At 33.3% G+C, this 11,124-nt stretch overlaps 1 protein-coding gene across 1 annotated transcript; it reads right to left on the bottom strand.

Annotated features, from left to right (window-relative positions):
* Positions 1 to 2,227: 2,227 nt before the first annotated feature.
* On the bottom strand, positions 2,228 to 9,817 carry LOC117182918. Its single transcript, XM_033376030.1, has 4 exons — positions 9,721 to 9,817; positions 6,982 to 7,094; positions 2,683 to 2,973; positions 2,228 to 2,362 (listed from the first exon to the last, which is right to left on the bottom strand). Exons 1-4 carry the CDS (start codon positions 9,815 to 9,817, stop codon positions 2,357 to 2,359), a joined length of 507 nt encoding a protein of 168 aa, XP_033231921.1. The 3' UTR covers positions 2,228 to 2,356.
* Positions 9,818 to 11,124: the final 1,307 nt, after the last annotated feature.

The raw sequence follows: 11,124 nt of genomic DNA, 5'->3' as shown, positions 1-11,124 counted from the left end.
GGGAGCTCTTCTTAATATTTTGACACCAAAATCATGTCGATACACCTTACCGACTGCGAGTAAAGCCACCCACGCTTTAACTTGACAGACTGTATGGAATGCGCAGTACTGGTTCCTATGTATTTTTATATTGACACATTTTTGTAACGAAAAAAAATTACATGCTACGCATGCCAGAATTATCCGTGTTCTGATACCACTGGTCGTGAGTATTTGTAATAATCCCGGGTGATATGGATTATTCTCGAGCTGGGTGGTCTCGGTGGACGGGCCCATTGTCGATGGGGTAGGGGTACTGGATGGTTGATGGTTTACTGGTCAGCTGGGCGGCGGCACGTGTTGGATAGTGCGCAGGTTTTAGGAAGAACGAGGTTGTGAGGGATATTTTAGTGGATCGATATAGGTCTTCGAAGTCCATAACGAATGTTATGCCCATATTTGTTATTGCTTTTCAAATGATGCGAAGTTTACAAAATACAAGATGAGTTTTTTTTAAACAGTAATTACTCAAAGATATCTAGGTCTGGTAATTAAATTATAGATGATTTTCAAGGTTTCCTCGTCAACTCGTCGCCTTGATTTGTTACCAATCTTTTGTAGGTCAATGCTTACTAAAGTGTCCAGTTTAATATTAAATAAATAAATGTTTAAACATGAAATTTTCAAAACAAAAAGCAAGCAGACAATTTTTTTATGGATTTAATTATTCAAAATAAAGCTTATCAAAGGGAAAATAGCAAGTGGCAATATGAAGAAATTTCAGAATAAATTATTGCAAGAATTATAAGCGTACAAGGTTTTTATATTTAAAAAAGAAATAAGTCTGTACATGGTAAAGAAAATTCGATTTTGTTCTACATTTTCAAACTGTAAAAATATAAAATGTACAATATATTATTTCTTAATTATTTTATCCTCTGATTTTTTGGTTAGATCGTAAATTAGTTCAAAAAGTACAATAAAATTAATTCGTCATCATATTAATCAATTGAAGTGCACCTATGCACTATTTAAATGTTATGATCCGTGTTAATGATATTCATCTTTAAATGTATGTGTTTCAGTTGCGCGCAAACCGACGCACTTTTCGGCTGCATTCATGATTGGTGGTGACCAGCCTCTTTCAGCTCCTAACGTTGGGGGAAGGTACCAAAGAGGCCAAAGAGGAGCTCATAACACTGCACGATGGTCCACTCGTATGAGGTCCAAAATTACACATCAGCGGATATCCGGTATCAAATGTAGACGCATATGGAGTAGTGCATGATCAGAAAGAGAAAGAGATAATGTGACGTTTTTGCCAAAAAAATACAAAATGGCGGAAACTTTAGGCAAGCATGCCAAGCAAAACTCTTGTCAAGGGCGATTTTTTACAGTAAATTTACATGCGCTTGGTGGGACCGATTTGAAAGAAGAGATCACGTTCAGTCCGCCACCATCAGAAAATGCTACACATTTTGCGCATTTCTACAAAAAAAACAATGCTGTGCATGCCATGGAATAATTCGTATCTTAGGGACCCTACCAAGAGAGAAGTTGTTCTATATTAAATTTCCCAGACCTGTCAAGTTGGAATACAAAATTGGGTATGTCAAAATGTAACGTCACCGAACCACATATATCTGACAAAAATAAAAAAATTTAGAGCGTTTTCAAAATTTGAAACAAATTTAAGAGGTTAATAGATTTAATGCTTTGACGATGATTCATTTTGATAGAAAGAGATATTTCGGGATTTCAATCGTGTAAAAAACTCCGAATTTGGCCGACGTTTCATGAATATTACAGTTCACGAAACGTCGGCATAATGCGTAGTCAAGTTAATAATAAATAATTAATTTAATTAAAGTTTAGAAGTTAACGGATAGAACTTTTTGAAAATTATTTAACCTTTGGATTTTAGAGATCCGTAAGTTTAATTAAAATGATTTTCAATATATTTTTGAAACTATCTAGAAATTATTGTACAGTTGACTAGATCCGAACTTTGAAGAAAAGGAATCAGAATCTATGGATTATATCTGTTGCGTAAATAAAAAAAAAGATATATTTTTATTAAGATTATATTAAGAAAGATACCTACTTTTTATATTCGGTTTCCAATTTTTCTATTGAAAATAAGGCCTAGTTGAAATAAAAATAAACAACATTGATAGCAGAACTTGTTTTTCAATTTTTTATTTGCTTAAATTTAGATAAACACTTCCATAATGTCACCATCTTTATTAACACTGTTTTTTTGAACATGCATGTATTTAACTTTGAGAAAAAATATTTTAAAATGTGAATTTAAAAAATAGATAGTCCTATGCCATGGCGTTTATCCGGTAAGTGGAGAACAATTTTCAATTGTAAATCAACCCTAAAAATGTAAATTGATCAATTCAATGTTCTTAAACCTTTTTACTTAATAATGGAATCTACAACATAAAATAAACACATCTGAAAGTTCACAATTAAAGGGAATTAAAAATCCAAACTTTGCTGTCTCTGGTCCATGGAATTGGACATAACTTTCTATAGGCTAAGAATAGAATGCAATTAAACTCAAGAGAAAATCTATTTTTCGATTGTGCATTTTTCCTGATGAAAAAATTGCTTATTTTAAAGAATATGATAAATCTCTCTTTTACGTCAAAACCCGAAAATCTTAATTTTTCTCTATCATAGTTGTCTTCTTACCCGGCTTACTTGAGCAAAACGTATATTTTCTTTCTTTGTCTCGGGATCTCCGAGACGCTCTATAAACATCCGAAGATTCACATGATACTCATTCAATAATGGTGCAGTCTCGCTGGCAGTGTTGCCAATTATGCGTACTTTAACTCTTCCCATTTCATAACGAAGATCTTTTCTAGGAGCCATTAATGGGCACAAAGTCTCGAGCATGTATACTCCAATAACCCACTTGTGATTGTCATCTGTTGCTACTTTATAAAAACCATCTCGCAACGGGAGAATTCGATCTGTTATCTGTAAAAAACGTGAAATCCCTTTATACAATTTAATGAGAAAATTGAACAAAGACAATGCGGTAAAACATTCTTTTTTAATTTTTTTTGAAGAGATTACTTTGAATTACTTTTCTATTTTATAAATCAATTAATGCTTTGTACAAAAATCTTCCCTTCCATAAAGTCTGCACTTTGCAATGATGACTAACTCAGAACAGAGATGTTATTAACATTTAAAACACAGTAAACTTCCACTTATGTGAACTACCACTTATTAGAACTTCCACATAATGAGAACCCTCCTACACGCACCGAATTGAAATTGTCACCTCCTACCACGATCCCTGTACGGGGTGTAAAGTTACGTCCGTGTCAGTGGCTGACTAATTAAAAAAAAAGAGGTCCGACGTGCCCTTTTTTATTTGAATTGAGTATTTTAATATGCTTCCATCGAAATGCAAACAACTTTTTCGAGAAAATATTCTAAACGAAAAATTAAGTTATAAATGTACTTACACTAATATTTCTCAAGTGTGCTAATTACTAAACTTCGTGAGGGATTTCCACCTAGCCTAGCATGTCGTCAAAGTATAACATGCTAGAAAACTCACTATTCCGCGAAATATTTCAGCTGTTTTTTTTTCAGAACAACTAAATACACCAATGCATTTAGTGAAAAAAAATTTTCAATAGATACGTTTTGAATATGCCCCAGAAACAAACCGCTCAAGATTATTGATCTAAATTTGCTTTGAGAGTTATAATATAGTTTTTCCTATCGAATAATCAGAAATACCAAAAGTTTCGTGCAATAATCAAGTTTTTTGGACCCCACTAATTTTTTTATTAACTGAGTAACCTACAGGATAATGTTCAACTAACATTAAGAAACAACCATTGTACAATTATTTATCGATCGAAATTCAATTTATGGGATGTTATGAATATTTTTTCATCTTGTACTATGAAAAAACGAAAACTTTCCGAAGTGATGAAAGTATTTGACCCGACTGATTTTTTTATGAACTGAATGACACTGGGTATTGTATTCTAACTTATTAAAAAAACTAAGCTTGTCGTAGATACAATGAACATTTCTTTTTATGGGTCTTATCAATATTTGTGTATCCTCTACTAAGAAGAATGATGTACAAACATGTTCAAGAAACCATCCTTGCTAAACATCATCTCTTAGGTTATTAAATCAATGAAAAAATCAGTGGGGCCAAAAACTTTTATTACTTCGGACATTTTTCTCAAAGAATAACATGAGGCCTTGATCATTAAGATTAAATAAAAACTGTAACTTTTCCCTTAAGAGAAAGGAAAAACTAAATCTTCAAATAACAACTGTTAAATAAACAATTTTAACCTGAATTATTTTTTTCTGAAATGTGTTTAGTAGCCTCCATTAAGATTTACAGAAATAATAATAGATCTTTTCTTGTCTATTTTATCAATCATGTTAAAGATAGGCAACTTTTGAGATTGATTGTACATAGTGTATATCCTTAAAGTAAATTTCAATCGATATTACTGCGAGGGAGGTTTCTCGAGGTTGTTCCAACATCATCTTCTCGGTCACTGAGTTGATAAAAAATCAGCGGGTACAAAAACTTTTTTACTTCGGACATTTTTCGTTCTTTCATAGTTGAGGATAAACAAATATTTATAACATCACCTTAATTAAATTTCGAATAATATTACTGCAAGGGTTGGGACAATTTTCAGACAGCCTTTTAAGTAAAGAATAGGTGTAATTGTAAATTATATGTTTTGATATAGAGTTGATAAAAAATATTGGGCTCTAAAGAGCTGGATTATTGCAAAAATCTTTGATCTCTTCACACGATGGCAAACAATGGCTTATAATCCGTAAACCAAATAAAGGTCAGTGACCTTAAGAGGTTGATTTCTGTTGCATGTTCCAAACAGTTGGAATTTAAATAATGATCCCTGACCATTTTCTCACAGTATTTTCATTCAGGTCATTGTTTTTTTGCTGTTGTATCAAAAGCAGCCCTTAATGGAATTAACTCTGTTGAAATATTTTTGGCAACATTTTCTATCGTCATTTTTAACTCGTAAGATTTTCCTAAGTGTACCTGTAATATAGTACCTAGTTCGTAGTTTCCGCCGGTTATAACTTGAGTCAAAATATTCTTTCAAGGGTTGTTTCTCGAACTGAAGAACTTGAAAGAGAAGATCTAGGAATTCAAGTGAATGTATGTCCCCCTTCTTTTGTAGGTAACCAACTAGAGTGTGATTGTCCGTTCGCACAAGTATATGAGCACTTTGAAGACGGCGAGACTGATGATTTGTTGCAGCATAAACTGCAAACATTTCCTTCTGACTTGAGTGCCAACTACTCCGATTCTTTTTTCACGAGCCCGCAATGTGGGTGTTGTACAACTGAGCTGCCCAACCACAAGTGACTAGTCTCTTTCTTCTGAAGCTAGATAGTCAATGCTATACCTTTGTTCCACCATAGATAGTGGACCCTGTGAATGTTAAATGCTGTACCGGATCTAAAATTGTTTGAGTCTTGGTTCCAGATGATACTGAGAAACTATAGTTCCGTTAAGTTTCCAGAATAATTTTTTGACTACTAACTATTCAGCCTAAGCGTTCCAAAATCTGTATCTCCTCGTTGATCTGCGAAGATAATCTGGTTCTGTTTTGAAAATCCAGAAAAAAATCTAGAATCAAGTTCATTACTGTCACGAAGATATTATAAGATGATGACAGGCCGAAGGGCAAGCTGGTCATCTGGTTCAGCTCCTTCTCGTCACGGAGTCGAAGAAGATGTCAGTGACCTCTGACAAGTGTATTCGTGTCATCTAGTCTCTGTAATAACCCTGAAACCCCGAAGTGAGCAACGAGGCAAAATTTTCTTATCTTTACATCGCTGTTAAAAAATCGCAGGTCAAAAATCGGTCTTAACTTGGGGCGATAATTTGACTTTCTTAATTATGACTGTGCTCTGCTCTGAGAGATGTTTCTGTTTAAAAGATAATTGGGGCTTTTAACCATGTTTGAGAACCCCTTACAGACTGGATTAAAGGTAATGGATTTTTCTTGACGCATATATAATTGGAAGAAGGAAGAAGTTTCCGTGAAGCTGGCTGCACATGTCAATAAATTTAGCCTCCGTTCCACCTGTAAAGTGTGTTCGAAGTTCTTGTTTAATTATAAACCTTGCTCGTGAGAAGAAAACATTTTTTCATAGAGAATTCGAATTGAGTGTAGAAGGGTTTGCGAACACCCATTTGACAACTCCCTGAAAATTGCTTTTGAGTCATTCTTTTTGTTTGAGAACTGATTTGCACAAACCATCCAATTCTCGATCAATCGGAAGTAAATGGTCCTTTTTTCTTAAGAAAACAAAACAAATCTTCGTTTAACTTAAGACTAGTGAACCCTGGAGAATTTGCAAAATACCTTAAGGAATTGGAACACTTAAGATCCTTTCATTCAGCTGAATCAAAATGCTGTAAGCTGTTTAGAATCGTAAAATATTCTTTCGACGCCAATCACAACCTGCTTTTCTCGGCAACGTCAGTCTTTAGCTCACGTAAATCCAAAATCTTGGGATTTTCTCGGGATTTTGTAAAAAAAATCGTGAAATTTTCAAGGAGAATCTAAGAAGGGTTGAGAGGATGGCCCCCGATTTAGCAAAGATGTTTAAACATTATTCTGGCTCTGTAAATCTTCAAAAAATGCGCTGGATATTTTTAATTTTATATTATGTTTTGTTCCTAATAACTGAAAGATAGCGCATAAATTTTATGAATTTCAACAATCAGCTGACTTAAATTAACCTATAAGTTTCATTTCAACTGGCGAATGATCCTATTGGTTACATCTGAAAGTCAACCACCTTTTTCTACCGAAATTCATATTCTTGTCTTAATGTGTTAATTATCAAGTTTTTAGGTGTTTCGATCCTAATAGAATAATTCATAAGAACATCTTGCGAGTGCAAAATAATACTTATAAATAAATTTTTTTTTCCAGGTTTACTTACTGAAAGCGGTATCAAAGATCCCGAAAGTCTGTAGTCCCGCTTTTCATAGTAGTGCACATTCAGCGTTAAGGGATAAGGATGAACTGCATCCTCTTTAGGTTTCCCCGATAATTCTGCAAAAATAAAGTATACTTAGAAAATAAATTATTCTATTAATTATTATTACACTAATTTAGAAATATCGGTTTCTGTTTTACAAAGAAGAATGTGATTTATGTATTAGAGAAAGAAAATTAAAATCTGGCGACATCTTTACGACATCGTTACGACATCTTTACGACATCCTATGTCCATATCGTTTCGATGTCTTTGCGATATCATAAAGACATCATCAGATCATACGACTTATTTACGATATCGTAAAGACACCTTAAAGACATGGACATAGGATCTCGTAAAATTGTCGTAAAGGTGTCGTAACGATGTCATAAAGACGTCGCCAAACTTTGTGCTCACTGGGTATTAATTATTCTGAACCATAAACTTTATAAATTTATCAAATTAAAAAAGTAGAGATTACATTTTGAGCCTGGAGCATTTATTTAACGCTCTTTATGTTGGAAAAAAAAAATATTTTAATTAAAATAGAAATAAAAAAGCAGTAAATAAATATACTGAATGTGAAAATGGAGTTTAAACTTAACATATTATATGTACCAATAGAATTTTGGAAAACTACTAGGATGAAACACAAGATATCAAGCACCGTTCTCATTGCCTTGAAATAATTAAAACCTCCTTATGAAGTCTTTCGAGAAAAGAGTTCAACTACAACGAATATTGTTTCAAATCTTTAATTTAATTTTCGTGACGTAGTTTATGTATTCGCTTAAAAATTTGGCCCTCTTAATTGTTTGAATAAAGTCGAAAATAATAAAATATTACACTATCGCGTTTCTTCATCAAACCAGTGGCGCCAATCCTATTTGAAACGGGTCGGGCGGATCTACTTAATGCAGGACCCCCCCCCCCCCCCTCTGTTTAAGAAAAAATAATGTGATGCGCAAAAAAAAGAACAAAAGCGATTATGAAAATGATAACAATGATAATAAATTTCGACAATTATGTATGGATTTGAGCATATGGCTGGCCTGATGATAAGTAAGACAAATTTGTTTTGGTTTTATAAAAAACTGTGTAGGCAAAATTTATTAATCAATCTTTTTCTAAGATATATTTGTTGTAATCGACAAAATTAATCAGAATACGTTTTTGCATCGCTTATAATTGCCAATTAAAAAAAAAATTGTTAGTTATTTAACTCTGATCTACTTTGTCTTCAAATGGAATTTTTTGTACCCGTTTTATTTATGGTGACATACAGCAAAGGGATATATTAGAAGCATTATTTTTTATACTTTTAAAAATTCAAATATACCTACGAAATGGTGCTCTCATATGTAATATTCGCGAACCTGTTGATAAATATAAATTTAATCGTGCGAATTATGGATTTGTGCACGTTCTGTTTTATAGCACTTTCTTTACTTAATTATTTTCCCTCATTTTTCATGCATTTTTAGTTCATTTATTTACACAATATATTTCCCAATTTTCTGCCCCCCCCTCTCAAAACAGATCTGAAAAAACAACGAAAAAAATTATTATAAATTTTTCGATAAATCTTAACAAAAAATAGTGCTTTAAAGTTTTATTTCAAAATCTTCAGAAATATACCTTTTGTTTCCAATTTTTTTAAAGGGTGCAGTTCCGAATAGCTGAATTCTCCGATTTTATTTAAACTCCGTACACGTATGTACTTTGACGCGCTGATTATGAATATGACAGTGAAAATTTGTAACAATGCTATTTTTATGGTAAAAGCATGAAACACCCATACAAATCATAGTTTTTTGCGTTTATGCAAGCCAATATGCAAAATGTCGCAAAATGTCCAAACAAAAATGGTAGATCTCAACGAGGTACATATTTTTTGCTTTTGACAGCTTGACGACAACTTTACGACATCCTATGTACACGTCGTTAAGATGTCTTTACGATATCGTAAATAAGTCGTATGAACTGACGATGCCTTTACGATATCGAAAAGACACAGCAACGACATGGACATAGGATGTCGTAAAGTTGTCGTAAAGATGTCGTTAGAATGTCGTAAAGACCTCGTCAAATTTTGTGCCTACCAGGCAAGTACTCAAGTGCTAAATATCTTAAACCGAAAAAAGTAATTTTACCATTCGTTAATTGTGTCATTAATTTCAGAAAATATTACGTTATTACGATTTAAAATAATATATTCATGTGGAATTTTTTTTTAAATACCGTCTTTAACTTGAATTTGGTAGCAAACCAAAGTGTAAATGCACATAAGTTATTTAGCTCCTAAAAATGTATATTATTACTGCAAACATAAAGTGGGACGATGGTCGTGGGGGCTAAAGCGTAAGCTTTGGACCTTTGGAGAACCTTTGGACCTTTGGAGAAAAAGGTTTTCTTGAAGTACTTAAAGCTGTTGCTCCTGGTGGTTCGGAACCCACCTTAAACTGTAGATCCCCCTTCCACCACCAAGTAAGTGTGTGAGGGATATGTAAAGAAATTAAGAAGAAGGTGCATGAAAAATGTAAACCCTTAGGGGACACATTAGAAGCTTCCATTTCACTACTGCAAACATAACAGATTTTCATAAATCTTTCTTTCAATTTCTTGTAATTATATAGATACATTTATTCTACTAATCAAAATTAAATTAATCAGTGATTTCATAATGTCAGTTTTTTTAACCGGCCGGAATCTCATAACCATGCCTGAGTTCATTCGTTCCGGATTTGACAAGGGTCAACAGGCTCGCTACGGAATTGCATGTACAGCTAACACTCATTCCAAGCAAATTGAAGTGTTGTCTTCAAACTGTCAGTCATCCGTCAAGATGATTTTGTCGAGCGTTATTTGGATGAAATAGATGTTGAGAAGCAGATAAGTTATAATAATAATTACCTAACTTTTAATTTCCTCCCATTCACAAGTGAGTATCAGTGTCTTGGAATAAAAATTGGACTTGGCTTAGTATAATTTACAAATTTTAGGATAGTCAAAACCGACATGACATTCAAATCACCAAAGCCGGGATGTAAGAATTAAGTCGTGACCATCTGTACCGAAATTGACGCCTGGGCGTTCGAATAAATTTCCTCTAAATTTTCTGCATTAAACGAAGTGCAGTTAGTTGGGCGGTTGAAGTAAAAATACCTAATTGTATGTGTAGACGGTCATGACTTTTTCTATACATCCCGGCTTTAGTTTAAATGTCGACGGCGATGACGAACCTAAGATTTGAAAGTTACATTAGGAACTTAAAATTTTATTCTAAGTGACTAGTACGCACAGTTTGATGAAAGAAATTTGAAAATTAGGTAAATATTATTTCAATTAGTTTGCTTATTAATAATTGTTTATTCTCATATCGAAAAGCGAATAATTGCTTTGACAGGTATTCAGGTGGATGAAATCACGGTTCAGCATTCCACAACTCTCCAAGTCAGCCAAAATTCAGTCTCAAAATAATAATTTCCCCTAGATGCCCAGATGTGCAACTACATTCATAGAAATAAATATGAGACTTAAAATTCTCATTGTGAAAACAATGAAATATGAGAAGCAACAAATTTAACTTTAGAGTTTTTCTGTGTGATATTTGAGTACTATTGTTCGCCCCTTTTTTGATTATTAAACAAAATATAATCATTTTATCAAAAATCGTCTCTGCTTGCTTCTAAATATGGTTATTGAGATAAGATATGCAGAAAATCTGACAAAAATATTCTACCGTGCTGTCTCAAAATTCGGACTCGATTATACATTTTAATATAGGGCCTCAAGCGTACGTTCAAGCTTGGCAATCAGCTTATGAGTAATATCCTGACATACTAAACAGCCACAATCAAAGAAAGGGAGGATAAGGCTTTTAATTAGGAGGATACGCGTTGGAGTAGGAAATGATTCTTCATTCCTATTTAGCTTTTGGAGGACTCTAAAGGTTTTACTCGAAATATTCGTAACTTGTTTAATACAGGTATGAGAGCGATTAGGAATACGAGGGTGGATTGATAAGTTTCCGGCCTGATCAAGAAAAACAACGTTTTTAAGAATTTTTTTTTTTTATTTCTCAACATAATCTCCTCCAAGGCT

This window comes from Belonocnema kinseyi, chromosome 2 (assembly GCF_010883055.1).
Source record: "Belonocnema kinseyi isolate 2016_QV_RU_SX_M_011 chromosome 2, B_treatae_v1, whole genome shotgun sequence".
Lineage (NCBI taxonomy): Eukaryota > Metazoa > Arthropoda > Insecta > Hymenoptera > Cynipidae > Belonocnema > Belonocnema kinseyi.
This window is presented reverse-complemented; position numbering and strand designations above follow the sequence as displayed.

Excerpts from the sequence above, each read along its gene's own strand:
- LOC117182918 (XM_033376030.1), bottom strand. The coding sequence starts at position 9,817 with ATGAGTGTTAGCTGTACATGCAATTCCGTAGCGAGCCTGTTGACCCTT. Across the intron at positions 7,095-9,720 it reads TGGTTATGAGATTCCGGCCG|AATTATCGGGGAAACCTAAA; the intron begins GTTAAAAAAACT and ends TTATTTTTGCAG. Across the intron at positions 2,974-6,981 it reads GATCTTTGATACCGCTTTCA|ATAACAGATCGAATTCTCCC; the intron begins GTAAGTAAACCT and ends CGTTTTTTACAG.